We start from the raw sequence: 17,941 nt of genomic DNA on the forward strand, positions 1-17,941 counted from the left end.
AAAATCTCAATGGTTTAATGCAGTAAAATAAAATAAAGTCTGTTGTTGGTTCACAACCCGATGCTGTCAACGGGACAGAGAGAGGAGTGGGGAGGTCTAGTCTCTGCTCTATATGGTCATTGAGAAACTTGGGGTCTCTCCATCGTGGGAGACTTTAATCTTCAACACATGGGCTCTGAAGTTGCTACAAAAGGTGAAAAGAAAGTGGAGGATTACCCACAGGAAATTTTCATAAGCCAGAACTGGAACTGGCCCCTTTCCATTGGCCAGAATTCAGCCCTGTGGCTCCAACATGATTGCTGGAACAGGAGGCTGGGAATTTTGCCTCACACTGTGCCAGGGGCAGAAAAGGAAAATCACAAATACTGGTGAGCTCTAGAATTGTCAGCCTTATCTGGTTTTCAGACTTGTCAGTATTGCAGTTGGAGAGCATGCAGGAGAGGGCCTTGCTGCCCAGTGCTGTTCCTACACACTTATCCCACCCCCTCCTCATGCCCCCTTATGTTCCTTTCTCCCCATTCACACACCATTTCCTTTCTTCCAGCCTCATCTTTACTCTTTTATTTGACACCCTGAGGTAGGGAGACATAATGTGAATGTGGATGGGGAGCCATAAGAAGATGATTTTCATGGACAAGACAAGTAGAAAAACAGCTCACTGGAAAACTATCATGAGTTTCAGAAAGGGAATTGGGGGAGGCAGCGAGTGAGCAAAGAGGGGTTGGTTTGACTTGGTTTGATTTGGTTTGAGATGGAAGTGGGTTATTCCAAAAAAAAGACAAATCTCAAGACAAAAAGTTCACTTCTCCATGGAGTAGAAAATGATGTTTTGATCCATATTTTACTAACTTCTTATAAAATTCAAATTGAACAACCTCATTCATATTTTTAACTACTTTGGAAAGACCGGCATCCACAATTAAGAACTACAACCATTTAAGAGTAGCTCATTCCGGCTGTTATATTTTTCACATATATACCCACATTCAATAATTTAGGAAGATATTTTTCAAAAGAACATAATTTGCTTTCTGCCTTAAACTCTTCCAACGTGGAATGGGAAGCCAACATCTACTCATTTGTAAGCCGGCGGTGACACACTTTGAGCAAGCTTGCCCAGCAGTCAAAACTGTATCATTGCAACAGGAAACCCGCCCCCCCCCCATAGTCTCCTGCAGGCTGCTCCTGAAGAGTTGCAGTTTCAGATCTTGTAGTAATTTGTAATGTAGGTTTCTTTGATAGGTAGTCCTTGCCCCAAACTCTCGCTGACCCCAGGTCATGAAAGACTAACTCATCTTTTTGTCTTTTTGTCTGATTAATTACCAAGACTTCATCTCCTTTTTCATTTGCTATGCTTGGTTTAATGAAAAAAAAAAAAAAAAAAGCACTTTCTGGAAACAAGTTCCTGTTTAGTTTGTAAGTGGCATGTCTTAGACCTAAAATTCTTGTGCTGGACAATTTCATAGAGCCAACAGACACAAAAGTCTTGCCAAGAACAGTTCTCATGAAGCGTTTAAAAGCAGTGAATCCTTAGAAGTCCAGCGGAAGCCACAGGATTTGCCCCCCAAATATTAAATGGGATTAGGCACATCTATTCTGAAAACCATATAAAGCAAATGCATAGTTGACACATTGTGTTTCTTTTCTCCAGGGCTTTCCTGGAAAGGATGGATCCTCTGGCCCTCCAGGACCACCAGGGCCAATTGTAAGTATTTCCACAAACTACTAGGATTTAAAGCATTTCATTTCTTTTGAGAAATTTTCTTTTGCTCAACTTTTCACCTGGGCAGCCATTTTTGCTCTAGGGTAACAACTCACTCTTTGGTGCAATGTTCTCCCTACTATATCCATGTGGCTTGATCATTCTATCAGAGCCACTTTGCCCATACGATCCCCTGCATTGATCTAGTTTTTATTGAACATAGGTAAGGCTTGAGTTTGAAAGAACTGCACCTGACTGATAACATGACTACTAAAAAATGTCTCCCCTCCTTTTTTGGTAGTTGGGAACAGGAATGAGCAATGGATCCTGAAGTCTTGGTGTTGAGAGGGAGGGAAGCTATCACTGTGTGTGTTTGTTACTCCTTCTTGAGAGCTGGCTGTCTTCGATGAGAATGTATGAGTACTCACATTTGCTCCATTTTCCTGTCTCTCTATTTAGGGCATTCCCGGAAACCCTGGAGTCCCAGGGATCACAGGAAGCATGGGACCTCAAGGAGCCCTGGGGCCACCTGTGAGTATTACAGCAGTAGCCAGTCATCTTTCGCTTAATTGTGTGTTTAAATTTACCAGCATCTCTGTTGAACAAAAATGTTTATTCCTTACTGGACTCTGTGGCATCCATAAAGGAAACCAGAGAAACTCCTGGGGGAAAGATTGAGATCAGGCTGTACGTATATCATGGCTAGAGACAAATGACCCCAATAGGGAATAATCAGCTATGATTCTCTTTACATATTATATTTCCATTGTTTGTTATTCTGTATTCGTCTAAGTAAATCCAATGTCATCTTTACAGGGATTGGGCATAAAAGCTATGTGTTAATTAGGCCTGTCTCCTGGGTAAAAAAAAAAAATACGAAGTTGAGAAATTCAAGGATGAGTAAGGATGGGAATAGATTTTTCTTTCTAAGTTCTACAAGAAAGACAGGATGTCCCATCAAACACACACTCACACGTAAGCAAATAAATTTAAGTGAAAGCCAGTGAATGAAACTAATTATCTCCCATTTTTGTGCTTCTCATCTCTTTGGGTGTTCAAGTGTGATCAATGGGAGGGGTAGAGATAGGATGGGGGAGAAAGAAATGAGCACATCTGGGTTGGTTTCTTCATCTGTAAGTTAAGGTGGTTGCATTAAATGGCCTCCAAAGACAACATCTGTTGTCTTCTGTTACTTTCAAGTTGTTTCTTCTAGGTGTAGGTATTAGTCAGCATTCTGACATTACCTGTGATATACTGAGCCTGTATCCACATACTAGAGTAACTGAGATGTGTAAGTGTATGTATGACTGCAAACAGGTGAAGAATTTGTGGAAGAATGCAATCTGAAGCGTGAGGGTAGGAGAGGTTAATGATGAAATTTCTATGGCTGCCATAACACATTCCTACAGTCTCGGTGGCTCAAAACTACACAAACGTATTAACTTACAGTTCTGCAGGTCAGAAGTCTGACACAGTCTCACTGGGTTAAAATCAAGGTTTGGCATTTCCTTTCTGGAGCTTCTAGGAGAGAATCTATTTCCTTGTCTTCTCTAGCATCCAAAGACTTCCCACATTCCTTGGCTCATGGCCCACTTCCATCTTCAAAGCCAGCAGTGTTTCATCTCTCTGGCCATTCTTCAATAATCACATTTCCCTCTGAGCCCAGTCCAGAAAGGTTCTTTGCTTTAAGGACCTTTATGATTGTATCTGGGCCACTGGGTAATCCTCGATAGTGTCCCTAGATAACCTCGAGATGCTTGACTAAGTCACATTTGCAAAGTCCCTTTTGCCACATAAGGTAATATACTCACAGGTTCTGGGGATGAGGGCATGGACACTCTGGGGGGTGTGTTTTTCTGCCTACCACAATGAACAAAACATAACAGAAACATCGGTTCACATTTGGAAAGACCCCTCTCTCCCTCTCGCCACCCAGAGAGCCATATTACTTTTTATTCTCAAAACTCATTTCAATAAAATTTCATCTCAGAGTCCTTTCCCAAGATAGGAACATAAAAAATGCCTCCAGATTTTAGCCAGCATGTCCCTATTTGCACACCCGAATGAATGCTCTCCTCAGCAGTCACTTTACAAAGCAGTATACTCATTCCAAAAACAATGGCCTTGTTCAAAATAGTTTTATATCTCCTCTTTTTAAATCCAGCTAATAATGGGTCACAGAAAAAGATTCTATTGCTTTATCTTCACACGTCTTTTTTTTTAATCCACAATGATATTACTGAGAATGGTCATGCACATGGAAACGTACTCTACACTCACACATGTGATCATATGCAAACACGCACGCACATACACACACACACTCACTCCTGTCTCTACCATTCTTTTACTGCAAACTTCTCTATGCATTTGGCCCAAGGCTATTTCTCACCAGAAAAGTGATTTGAAAACATCATCTCTGCTACCAGTCTTCGGTCAACTTCCCAAAATGTGCTCCTGGGAGCAAGAGTTCCAGAATATTTCAGCAGGGCTCCAAGAGCAGTGGGGGTGGGGTGGGGAGGGGGCTGGTTAAAGCAGTGTCAGAGACCATGCATACACAACCTGTTTCTCAGAAAGCCATGAGAGATTTTAGGACATCAAAAGTTCTGAGGCCTCCTGAAGTAAAATGAGAAAAAACAAAAGCTGCTTTAATATGATCTAATGTATGTGTGCCTGAGCCGCCCTTTCCATTCCTTGCACTCTTGTTGCTGACACCTCCTAGAACTAATTTCCCTTACCCCAAGCTGGGTTGATCCTGAGCCACGAGGAATGGACTGGGAAAGAAGAGCTGGCTGGGAGGTCTTAGGGGGAGAAAATGGGGTGCACGAGGGGTGCAGAACACATTAGGTAAGTAGAACCCCACCCTGCTCATCCACCTGGCGGGTTGTAGCTCTCGAATAGACTCTAAATATGGGGCACACCGAAATGCCAATAAACTTTGTCCCAGAAATAAAGCCCTTGTTAATAGTATTATCTTCAATTATTGTAAATCAACGGGAAAGGGCCCCTTGCTGGTGGCATGAGGGGCCCCGTGGCACTGGCATTTTAATCAGAGACAGGAGCCATGTAGTGTATAGGCACCGGGTGGTTGTAGGCTTTGGGGATCCTCTCAAAAGCCATCTGTTCTCCAAACTGTCCAGCCCAGACTTCCGAGCGCTCTGGGACGTGAGCAGCCAGAGGCCTGCTGGCCGCCAGTCTGGCGTGACCAGTAAGGCAGGCTCGGCGTCCTGGTGTTAGGGCCTTGACTGATTTCCCGTGGATGTCTGTCTAGGAAGGCAGGAGGGAAAGAGACCAAGAAAGACAGACTGCCCCACTGAAGATAGCAACATGCCTCCTAGGGCGGTGCCAGGAACGTGCGCTTTCCTGCGCTCTGCCCAGGGTGCAGCGTGTGTTGGTGCCCCTGCTGCCATCCTAATTCCTACCTGGGGTTTAAGTCTAGGCCGACAGGTGGGGTTTAAGTCTCGGCCGACAGGCAGGGCCTCGCCTGCAGCGCAGCAGGTGGTGATGAAGCACATGTAAGAAGCGGCCATGCAGCACGGGTAGATGGGTCCATTCCAGCATTTAGAGAGCACCGCATTAGAAGTCAGGATGCCTGCGTTCTAGATGTGGCCCTGCCATGACCTTACCTAGCTGTGCAGCCACATCCCTCCAGCAATTTATCTAGGCCCTCAGGACGTCAGTTTCCCAATTCATTCATTTAAAACGATGTACTGGGTAGCCACAATATGGACCAGATACATGGGGGAGAGGGGTTCCTAGGGGTACAAAAGGTGACCAAGATATTTTTCCACATCCATGGCAAATCTAGAGAGAATAATGTTTTTTCTATAAGTAGGGATAATAAAAGGCAGAAAGTGAGAAATGCCTTAAGGGAAGGACAACGAAGTTGCCATGAAAGCCCCATTGAGAGACAGAGAGACAAAGAGGGAGAGACCGAAAGATGCAGAGGAGAGACAGAGAGGGGGATACCACCTGAGTTGATGGGGTGGGGAGAATAGCACCTGAACGAGGCAGCATTTCACTTAGATCTTGAAATGTGGGTGTGATTTCCACCCACAAAGACAGGAAGATGGCATTGATGGGGATTGCAGTAAGACATAAAGCAAACACAAGGCACCCCATCTTTTATACATTTTAGTATTTTTCAACTCTTTCTCTTACTTCATGGCCACTGTCACAGTTTTATTCTGACCCCTCTTCATTTCTCAGAGTTTATCACAGGAAGCCCTAAGTGGCCCCCTTGCTCTTGCCCTGGTCTTGTCCATTCCCCAGCTGCTGAGTGATCCTTCCTGTATATCTTTGATGTGTCATTCCCTGGCTTGAATCTCCTCACTGGATCCCTATAACCAAGGGATGGGTCCCAAATATTCAACCAAGTATACATGGCCCTTCATGATGGTCCCTTCCTTTACCTTCCAGCTGACCTCCTACCATCTCTTCGTTTGGAGTTGAGTCACCTAAAATTATGTAGAGCTCCCCCAACACATGCCATACCGTTTCACACTTGTTTAGCCTTCGGGGCATCCTTCCATTTGTCTGAGCTGTTTTCTCCTCCTTTCTCCAGCTGGTGAGATTCTGGCTAGTCTCTCTTTAAAACTGTGCACTTCATGTGTGAGGCCCCCCTCACCTCCTCAGGCTGAGACCACATCCAGCCCTCCACTGAAACGCTCCATTCCTCAAGGGCAGAAATGTCATCATACTCGTACTCATAAGTTTTTGTTCCTAGATTCCAGCTCTGTTTCATAGAGGGCTCTTATAGGTCTTTGTTAAAAGAAAGAAAGAATGAAGTTATGTTTGCATTCCAGTTAGGCTGATGTGCAGGGGAGTACTAGAAGATTATTCTTAGAAGATTATTTCTCCATGGTCTAACATGGGAGACCATTAGAGCCGAGCTAGGATGTTTTGATTTATGTTAACAGGTATCTTTAATATGTGGGACTTGGACCACGATGAGATCATTCCTCTTCCCTCAGCATTAAAATTCTGTGAATCTATGAATGTAGCTACTGTAGTTTCTTTTCTTTACATTTCAAGGGTTCCTAAAATTATAGGAAAATGTGCCATTTTTCTTGCCTACATCGACAGGGAATATGTGTTTTCCCTCAAAGCATACTTTGGTGGAGTTATGGACCTTCCTTTGCTCAGGAATTTTTATTTTGTTTTTGTTTTACTTTGCAAAAATCAAAGGAAAGATGTCAGAGACGTTGGAATAAAAAATAACTTCTTGCTGTACAGATATTCTACTAAATGGATCTTTCACTGAGACTGCCTGGCTGTGTCCTGTAGCTACTTAATAACCAGCATCATGAGGCCGAGTTTGAGGAATTTCAGGTTGGATTAAACACATCCATTCTTATGTACTAGAAGGGGCTGATGCTGTGTGTTTTTCCTTATCACTTGGGTTCACCCTCTAATTTCTTTTTCTAAGTTTCAAGGAAGCCAATTTAACAAATGATAGCTAGCAATGGAGATGTCAAATAGTGTATTGGTTCAGAAATAAAAATATTTGAGACCAAATGCTTTTAAGAAATGACTCAGGTTAACACCGAGTTCTGAGTTGCTAGGGTTAGATTGGAGGGACTCATGATTGCTTTTTTATTATTGTTTAGCTAGGAAACAGAGTTGAAGATATTGGCTGGCAGAATTGTTGAATAGTGTTCTCATTCACTTTGCTAGAAGCACACTTTGTTGGGGAGATCACGGGCTCTGGAGCCCAGCTGATTGGGTTCCGGTCCCAGAGTTCCCATTTTCTCACTGTGTGATCATGGGCGAGTTATTTAACCTCTTTGTGAATCAGTTTTCTTATGTATAAAGTGGAAATAACATCTCCTAGGGTTGTTAGAAAGAATGAATTAGATTATTTTATAGGAGTCTTTAAATAATAAGAATTAAATAATGAATTAATCTGATAAGGCTGTGACAGAGTTAAATGGGTTAATACACTAAGAACAATGCTTGGAACGTGGTAAAAGCACTTCAGTGTTAAACTGCTTGTATTTACCAATAGCTTCTGAATATATTAATAACGTAGAATATTTACTTATTTTTGTTTGCTGATTTTTGGGTTTTGTTTTGCATCTAATGCTTGAAAAGCTGGCTCCACTAAAGGTTGATTTCATGATAACATAAGTAGCTCTTTTCTCCAGTTAGACCTACAAGGGGACATTACTGCATTTTTAGGGATTTGGCCACTTGTGGAGCCTAAGACATGAGGAGGATGACACCAGTACATCTATATCTCAAAAGAATTGCGAGGGAAGAATGCCTTGTAAATCTTACTTTTGCAAACAGTTTTTATAAAGGAGATTGGATACTTTTTAACAGAATCAACTCTTGGATACTTTTTAACGGAATCAACTCTTGGATACTTTTTAACGGAATCAACTCTTTTTACTTGCAGTAAAATTCAGCCATTCATTCATTCATTCATTCACTCACTCATTCGGTTAACATATCTTTGAGCACTTGCTCTGGCCCAAGCACAGTCCTGGGAACTGGGGAACAGGAGTTTGTGAGCTAGACACAGACTGACTATGGAACTTACACGCTGAGAGTGGTTGTAGTGAGGATATGCTTTCTTTGTAGAGTTGTTGATTCTCCCCTGGCAAGTCCAGCTTTGTATTTTTCATAAATTCTGTTCCATGTGTTACCCCGTTCCAAATAATGACATTATGAGATGCTAACACATTATCCTTGTAAGGAACCCCGGAGACCATTTAACTTAATGGCCTGATCTTACAAAGAAGCTCAGAGAGTTTAAGTGGCTTACAGATCCTATCTCATCTGTTTTTCCCCAAAATATTAGTATGAAAAATTTCAAACAAAATTCAAAGAATTTAGAGTGAACACCTATATACCCAGCACTAAAGTTGTACTATTCTGTGTATGAGTTTGTGTATATTTTTCAATAACGTTCTCTTGGGTGTTGTTGATTATTGATCTCATTTGTAATCTTGAAAAATTATCTTATGGCAAACTAAAAGGTGGATTTATTCTTCTAGTTGAAGTCAGCTAATATTTTTCTTCTCACTTTATTGACAGAACAAAAGGAAGCTCAAGGTCTGAGGAAGTAGACAACAATCCTAGATTTATAATGACTATTTCAATTTAATATTGGACTTAGTTGAATGTCTGAGTCACTCTGTTATGCGGGAAACAGGCTAGGTGGTTTTAGAAATAGAAAGTAACATAAGTTATGCTTTCCAGTTTTAGAGATCTTACCATCTACACAGAGAGAAGAGAAATCCACGAGTTGACTTGTAGCTAAGTACATTGGACAATAATAAAAAATGCAGTGTCATATAACTGATATTGGAACTAAGTACTGCATTAGAATATTTCTTCTGTTGATATCTAATTTATAAGATTTATGTTTATAAATACTTTAATATTTTTCTCACATTTCAAATGTTTTCATACACTGAGTAGATCAGGTCTGTGGGGATGCGAAAGTGTAATTTTGAGGAGTAGAAGTTAGGGAGGTTGGAACTAGATAACAAAAGACTTTGAATTGAAGAACCAACTTTGTCACATGGGTCTAAGAATCGCTGAGTGGTTCTGAATAGAGGAAGAGCTGCTGTCACTCAGTACTCACTGAACCCTCTACGTTGTATGCTGGTAGTATCTGAGGAAGGACCCATGGTTATGTGGGGGATGAACTAGAAGCAGGGGGGGTCTTTAGTTAGGGAAGTCCATTAGAAGGAAGTTTCAAATGCCCTGGTGTAAGACAGTGAGGGTAGCACCTGGGTCATGGAACAGAAGGCTATGAGAGATTGCAATGCAAGAAAATGTGTGTGTGTTGAATAGACACATGAGATGCAAGGGAAGGGAGGAGAAAAGACAACCAGTGGTGGTCTCAAGCTGCTTGTACCTTCTTCTCTTCCTTTCTCAACTCTGTCTTCAGTGACAGCACATTTGTAGCTTGAAATCAACCATGGTAGATAGATTTATGCCTCCAGTAGCAGCAAACTCTGCAAGTCCGGGCATCTTATTTTTCCAGAAAGCCAATTTACCTGCACACCAATGGTGTGAAACCAGAAGTTTGAATTTAGGTGACTGTTAATGGAATAGAGATTCTGGAGAAGATATTTGGTTGGGACTTGTTGAGTTTATTGTAACAACGGGGAACCGTCTGACAATGTGGGTAAATTCCATCTGTAAAGGCTATTTGCTATCCTTTTGGTAGAGACATAAAAATGTTGTTCAGTGGATCTATTACATTGCTTCAGAGTTGAAACAAAAAGATGAAATGCTCTGAAGACACATGTTTTGCTTATTAGTATAATTTCATTACAGAAACACTTGAAATCTCCATTATTTTTTCAGTAAAAATTTTTACGGTAATAATACAGTTTCTTACGGCTCAAAGAGTAGCTAAGCCACACAACAAAATAATAATTCAGCTGAGAATTCGCGTTAATATGAGTTCCTGTTATCAGGGAGAATCGGGGAGAAGAACTGTGTGCTGTGATGCAGACAGAAAGCAGAGTTATGGGAATCTACAAATCTCATCTCTTACCTGAACCCTTAGGATGGAAGATCGTTTACTTCCTTTGAGAGATAGTCTTTTAAAAATGGAAACAATTTAGCTATTCAGCAGAGCCTTGTAAAATAAATCCTGAAGCATCAGTAGAGTATAATTCACGGAGCGGTGCTTAGGGTGGAAAGATATAAATGACCGATTCGGTGATATGACGTCACAAAGCAGTATTGCTGCATGATCTCAATTTCGTGTGAAAAAATACTGTCTACGTATTAAAAGGCTGGGGGAGTAAAATGTTTAAAAGTGTTACTTCTGTTTGCTGTTTGTTTATTCCTGTTGTGTATCGATTTTTGCTGCAGAATCGCTAGAGCTAGGAAAACCATCTTAATAAAATAAGAAAACATGCACTCTCATTATGGCCAGCTGAAGGCAGTGTTACAAGGAACTTGACAATTTAAATTTTTTACAGGGTATCCCTGGAGCCAAGGGAGAGCGCGGAGAAAGGGTGAGTATCCTCTGGCTCTGTTCACCAGGCGCAGCTTGCTGCACACCTTTCATTGCATAAGGCTGAGACTGGATGACCATCGACTATCGTGACTGTTACTGCCATGACTGTTCATTGCTCTTATTCCGTTCCCTCTCTCCTCCCTCTCCTCAACCCACTGGACTGTGGGCATGTTGTCAGGTGGAAAAACACCCCGTGGGCTAGAAGTCAGGAGAGCTGGTTTCTAGTTGCCCCTCTGCTACCATTCAGCTGGATGACCTCGGGCCCCTTTCTTTAAGGATAAAATGGAGAGAATCAAACTCCGCTAACTCCAAAGTGGATCTGATGACAAAATTATATAATGGACGTAAAAAGGCTTCAGAAAAGTAAAAACTCTATGCAAATGCCAAGTAGTAGAAAGGGGCTTGTGTTTTCTCTGATGGGCGGACATTGGCAGCCAATGGCAGACGCAGGGTCAAGGAACTGGCTGGGGAACTTAAATCAGTTTATTTCCAGGACCTTCTCTCTCTTTTGAGAAATTATGCAGCTGCTCATATAATTGTGCTGTCGCCTGTAGTAGAAACAACTGTGACTTTGGGCTCATCCAGTCACCTCTGTGAACCCTTGGGCAACGTGTTTAACTCTGTTCATTTATCAAATGGGTTTAACATTTTTCCTTGGAGTTTGTGCTAATATGAAATAAGCCACTGCCTGAGAAAGTGTTATCGTTTATAAGCTCTAAAGAGCCATAAATGAGGTATTCAATATATATGGGTTTGTGTCAAAACTATGAAATTCTTTTAGAATCTGGGACCAGAAATACTTGATTTGTCATTTAATGAAGGTTCCCAGGAACCTTGCGCCATGAATGTCAAATTGCTTCCTCCTTCTCTGACCGTGGGGGCCAATCCTATCTGGTGTGGGAGCCAACGAGGTGGGAGCAGGGGGTTGAGTCAGATCTGCATGCCGGAAGTCTGGCCACGGGGCTGGGCTTGTGGCCGAGACTCAGAGGATGCTTTCTTCTCACGCAGGGGGACCTGCAGTCTCAAGCCATGGTGCGGGCGGTGGCACGTCAGGTGTGCGAACAGCTCATCCAGAGTAAGTGCATTATGGTTCCAATGTCGTTCTCTGTTCCTTGTCCCAATGGGGATCTGCCTTGCCCAGAAGTTAGTGACTCGGGAAAACACCGCGAAAACTTTGTCTTGGTGCAGATAGGTAAGCTTTACAGATGGTCATAACTATCCCTGGTAAGAGGTCATTACAGATCACCCTCGAGTCCTGTATCCATGTCACAGACACCGGCTGCCTCTGTGGCATCTGTCCAAGAGCCTTCCTTTGGCCCACATAGATATAACTTAGCTGCCCAGATCAGATCTTTTATTCTTTCCTTGTCTTCAAATGGATAGATTTTTTTTTCTCAAGTACTCAGCACTTGAAAGTTGTCAGACTAAGGAATCAGAAGCTGCTTTCAAAAAGATGATCCATAGTGTTGATTTCTATCAACTCACTAGATTTAAATCAATACCTGCTTTTTTTTATCCTTTTCTTTTGGTTAGCCCAAGGTCCTTGGCTTCATTCTTCTTTTCTGTAAATTTAAATTCAATTAGCTAATACATAGTACATCATTACTTTCAGATGTAGTGTCCCATGTCTTCATTTTAAACTTGAACTTTCCAGCAACACGGTATTCCAGTTACTTGTTTGTGTTCATTCACTTGCGTACCCACCCATTTTGCGTTTCACCCAGGCCCACTGACATTTTGTCTCAGTAATCTAACCAGAGGGTTACTAGTATGGGCCCTTTGCCAATAATTTGCTCAATTCCAGAAAGATCTAAGGCCAGGTAGAGATGAAATAGTCAAACCCAGCCATCCCTGGCCTAGCTCTGTAGTCAAGTCTCCTACTCTGGTAGCACACCACTCCACCTTCATTACCTGAGTGGCTGTCTTAGCTTTGGAAGGTTACGTTTTTTTAACCCAGGAATGTCTGGGAGTCCCATAAGTGTCCAAGAAGGTGTAATGGCTGGTTCCTAAATCCCATCTGTAGTAGATAAACCCAGATCTCATCTTTGGGAAGGCATCAAGTGAAGGTGCACATCAGCTTGGGAGAGTTTTCATTAAGACATTAATTGTGCAAACCATGTACAAAGCTGTCATCGTCAGACATAACAGTAATGCTCCCTATATTTTAACTTTATTTCATTTATATTATATTGCCCAAATTAAATGTGTGTATCTGAGAGAATTGACCAGTTTTAAATGAAACTATTTAAGTTTATTGCCAAAGCAAGATCTTTAAAAACACAATAAATTATAAAAGTTAAATTGAACATTATAAAAGCTAAATTGAACATTGAACGATAAATTATAAAAGCTAAATTGAACATTGAATATGTCTAAAGCTAACCTGTACCTTGGATTATTTTGTAGGTTTCTCATTTCAAGTATACAGTGTAAATGAGCAAGGAATTATTTTAAGGAAGCCTAGGGGTTAAATCCAGGTAGGACTCACTGACCACAGTATGTGGGAGATTTCACAATAGTTGCTGTCATATTCCACTGTAGAATAAAAATCTTATATAAATATATGATCATTTTAAGACATGCCCTAAAAATTGAGAGTTCAAAATTGCATCTTTCCCCTTCGGGAATTCTCAGATTCTTGTGAATGACTTCGAGGAAATGGAAGACAGCAGGGAGTGATGCAAGGAAGCTGAAAGAAGCCTGTAGAATAGGGAGGCCCTGTCTGTGGATGCAGCTGGGAGAGAAGAAATAGAAAAGATTGCACACAACTTTATGAGCAAGACCCAACCCGCCCAGGGGCTGTTGCTGGCACCTCAGCCACCTTCCCACGTGCTACTTCAGGTTCCTCTGGGCTCCTTATTCCATTGCTTAGGTTTCTCCTCAGAACTTGATTCATCAGTTAGCATATAATTCCTCACATGCTCAGTTATCCGGATTTTAGTCCAGAGCTGATCAGAAGAATTACTCTAGGAAAGGTGACATGGGAAACTGTGAGACCAAAGTGATGATAGCCAGAGACATGATAAAGGAAGAACCTGGAAAAGCAGATGTGGAAATGTCGACCCCACTCGGACAATCGTGGACATGCCTACAGATGGCCTCCGAGTCATCAGTTGCGGTCATGGTTCTATGCTTAAGAAGGCATTGAATATATTTTAGAAATAATCCCTCTAGAATGGTTACTATTCTTTATTTAGATCTGTATGTTAGAAAAGGGATAGGTTTTCATCTAGAAAATTCACTCATGTGGGAACATCTTATCTTCTGATGTTGCCAGAAAACCGAGGTGTTACGATATCAAGCACTTTACCAATGTATACTTCTGATTATTAAAATACGTTCTTCCAGGCATAACTGAGTTAAGGGATTATAGGAGGGAGAGCCAGATTTAAAACAAAATAAATAAAGCTAGTGGGAGTATCTGCAGCTGGGACCCAAGTAAAGGTTCCTGCAAAAAGGCTTGGCAACGAAGAGTCAGATTGAAACAAAACACTTGTCTGGGGGTTTGTGAGCAAGAGGGTGGAGCAGGCTTTGTGGGTTGGAAAAAAGACAAATAAGTTGGGGAGAGGGGTGTTGCTAGAGAAAAGGGGCAGCTGGGTGAGGGTTTAGGGGTCAGATAAATGTTGGGGGCAAAAACCAAATTTATGACTTCTGCCCATGATGTTTACTGAGGTGCTGATGTGAGCTGTGGAATTCCAAACACTTGAGATGCACCTTGAATACGGTCCAGCTGTTAATATCATCCAAAGTAAAATGTCATCATTTTTAAGTTGGAAATCAACATATTTCAGAGAGTGTGCTTTTCCTCTTGTGGTTGTCGAACGGAATGGTTCGGAGCCTTGACCGATAATACCGCTGGTCTTCCCTTTCTGCGTGTGACAGTTCACTGAAGGATGTCTCTGCCCTTTGTGTCTCAGGTCACATGGCCAGGTACACGGCCATCCTCAACCAGATTCCCAGCCAGTCCTCATCAGTCCGGACCGTCCAGGGGCCTCCTGGGGAGCCTGGCAGACCAGGGTCACCTGGAAACCCTGGTGAACAAGGACCCCCAGGGACCCCAGGCTTCCCAGGAAATGCAGGCATGCCAGGGGCCCCGGGAGAACGAGGTAAGCTGAGCCACCTCTCCCATTGGAACACCACTGAGGTGTGTGCAGTGAAGCATGGTGTAAACAGTGGTGCTTATACAATGATGATGTCCAAAATAATGAATGTTCATTACCACCACCCCATCTCTTTTCCAGCTTATTTATTTTTCCCCAAGATTCCCCAGTGAGTAAGTTGAGTAATCTACAAAGTATTTCATCAAGAGCCATATCTACTCGTATGAAAAAGGAGGATCAGGACCCCCAACTCACCTCTCAGAGGCTTTTGAGCTAATGAGAGAAAGGTGTCCCCTCTAGATGGAGGAATTAAGAACAGGTGCCCTTTCCACGTGGAAGAATTAGAAAATGATGCCCTCCTCTGGACAGATGTGGCATCACACATATGTCATGGTAAGCTGAGAGCTCACTTCCGAGGTCAGATGCTTTTTTTATGCAGTGCCCACAGTGGGCAACAGTTGGTGGCAGCCCTCAGGTGAGTCATGGGTCCTATCGACAAATGATTTACATATGCCTATGTAGACCATGCCAGCTATAAACTTCAAGTGAAAATACTGGTTGTGGTTCATCTTCCTATAATATAAGGCAGCATTTTATTTATTAGTTTCACGGGCCAATGTTTTGTCTTTTCTACCAAAGTTTCTTGAAAACAGAAATCCCACTTAGCCTTTTCTGTTTTCCCCTACAGGTCTTAGCAGTGTTGTATAATACAATAATAAGACTTTGATTGAATTTCATTCAGTTCTATAATTGACCTAGATCTCCCCCTCTAGATTAAAGAGATGTGGGAAATTAGGGTTACATATGAACCACAAAGAAAGTGATGGGAAATAAGACAACTGATTAAAAGTATTTTCTAAGACACCATGTTCTAGAATGTAGATCTGGGGAAAAGCTGTTACCTATTTGCCATGTGAATCCTGTTACTTTTGTGAGCCGGGTAGGATATGTTCCTTTTATCACATTGGAGATGTGACATGCAGATTCCAAAGTTAGTACTTCATGTTCATTCTTGATCTGTACCAACAGGGCTTTCTGCCTCTGTGCTTTCATATGCCTTGTTCCCCGCTTTGGAAATGTCCTTTGCTTTCCCTATCTTAGGTGTGTTCTTACTCTTAGTGCAAGGCTCAGCTGCACTTCTGTTTCAGGAATGACATTTTCATTGATTGCCCCAGACCACACAGTGGCTCCATCCCCAGGACCCCGGATGCATTGTCTTTCCCATGCATTTTAGCACTCATCAGGGGGAGGTGAACAGCTCGATTGCCAAGAGCAGCATCAGTTCTGAACCGCATTGCACATGATAGGTCCTCCCTCAGTAGTTGTTGCTCTCTTAGCACCCCAGTCCTGGTTTTCCTTTCTGAAGGTTTTTCCCGTGCCAGGACATGAAATCAGCTGATGTAGAGAAAGGCATGTTTCCCTCACAGCACTCAGAAGATCTGGCCGCCGGGCATCCTCTGACGGTGTTGGTGATGGATCACCTGTGACACGGGGGGCACAGGGCCAGTGCCTGAGTCACTCTCAGCAAGTCACAAGTTGTGTTTGTTTTTTTTGGAAGTCCTATTCTTGTTCTTGCCAGACTGAGTCTTCCCTGCTCCTCAAGAGGAATTGAATGCTTCGACCATAGGAAAATCTTCCAGGAGTTCTCAAACAATGGCCCAGACAGCCTTTGAAATATGATTTTCCATGATATAATTTTCTGACCTACATATGTCGATATACATGTATCCCTAAAGAGTGTAGTAGACAAAGCAAAATCCTGTCCTGCAAATACATGGAGAGTGACAGTGTGACAGAAAGTGAGACATGCCCTCTGAACATGAGGGAAAGTGATTTTTAGATGATCGCCAATGGATGGTCATGGTTTTGCATTTAAGGTCAGGGTTTATAGGTCAAGGCTCAAGGGACTTTTCATTCCTAGCAAAGTATTTCAATCCTGTTGCAGTTGGGATTTGTTGCTGCAAGGAAGACAATGATTTTTTATTTGTTTGTTTGATCTTGTGGTCCAAATACCCAGGAAGTATTGAGAGAGAGAAATATCTACATTTCCACTAAATCAAACAATAGAATTTTAAAACTGAAGACACTTCAGCCATCTTTTCTCCTCACCCTCATTTTGTGTAAAAGAGAGCATATGAAGATAATGAGGCCCAAAGAGTCTTGAAATCAGCCAATGTTAGGACTAGAAATAAAAACCAGAGGTTGTGGGGTTGTTGTTGCTATATAAAATATGATTATCATGATGCTCTCTATATAATATAACTTTGAAAGGACACTACATTGTAGTAAGTAAAAATAAGTATTATTACTCAAGAGTGTATTTAGATAAATGCTAAACTACAAAAGCAAGGCAAAAAGAAATATGGCGTTGAGTACTCTGGCCTAGCATTTAAGTGAACCTCACTTTCTTGGGGTTTTCTATGTGTCTCACATGAGTCTTCCTAAAAGAAATTCACCACTCCATTGACTTGGCGAATTTTTCATAGGAAGTGCTCCATCTGGTTTCCCTATTATAATTTTTCAAAAATTTTTACAGTAAGCTCTCTGCCCCACAGGGCTTGAACTCAACCCTGAGATCGAGGGTTGCGTGCTCCACTGACTGAGCCAGCCAGGCGCCCCTAATTTTTCAAGTTTTTTGAACTCTTTTACAGAGGATGTACAGTAAGAAATACATTTTGCATCACGATGTAGTATGCAAGTCCATGTGTATGCATGCAAACTTGTATGACTGAGGCAAAAAGAAATACTACTGATCCTTACTATGGTTTCCTGTTTTCCTCCATTAAAAGGGCTGAGGGGCAACCTTGTATTTTCTGACCTCAGTTCAAAATGCACTGTTGATTAACCCAGTCATTATCATTGAACTAGCAAAGAATATGCATTTTTGGAGAACAGAAAAGGAATTACAAATACTCCCCCCCATATCAGCAGTGTGAAATAGAGACTGTTCTCGACTTTCCTTATCACCCAACAGAAGACTGTATTTTGCCTCCATCTGATTAGCTACCTCCTTTTCATTAGTCCTTTGTCTCCTTTAACTTAAACAAAGTATTGTTCATAAGTTTGTGGGGAATCGTCGTTTAGCTGTGTTTTCACATGGATCGCAATATATACAGAATCCTTAGAAGTTAAGGATTTGAAGGACTCCTG

At 41.9% G+C, this 17,941-nt stretch overlaps 1 protein-coding gene across 1 annotated transcript in view; it reads left to right on the forward strand.

The window, feature by feature from the left end:
* Positions 1–17,941, forward strand: part of COL14A1 (collagen type XIV alpha 1 chain) — a 209,517-nt gene that overhangs the window by 172,725 nt on the left and 18,851 nt on the right. The window contains exons 41-45 of the mRNA XM_032415699.1: positions 1,652–1,705; positions 2,162–2,233; positions 10,654–10,689; positions 11,700–11,766; positions 14,609–14,797. Coding sequence (XP_032271590.1) covers positions 1,652–1,705; positions 2,162–2,233; positions 10,654–10,689; positions 11,700–11,766; positions 14,609–14,797 — 418 coding nt within the window. The remainder of the gene's footprint in view (positions 1–1,651; positions 1,706–2,161; positions 2,234–10,653; positions 10,690–11,699; positions 11,767–14,608; positions 14,798–17,941) is intronic.

The sequence above is a fragment of the Phoca vitulina genome, unplaced genomic scaffold, assembly GCF_004348235.1.
Source record: "Phoca vitulina isolate PV1807 unplaced genomic scaffold, GSC_HSeal_1.0 scaffold18, whole genome shotgun sequence".
Classification (NCBI taxonomy): Eukaryota; Metazoa; Chordata; class Mammalia; order Carnivora; family Phocidae; genus Phoca; species Phoca vitulina.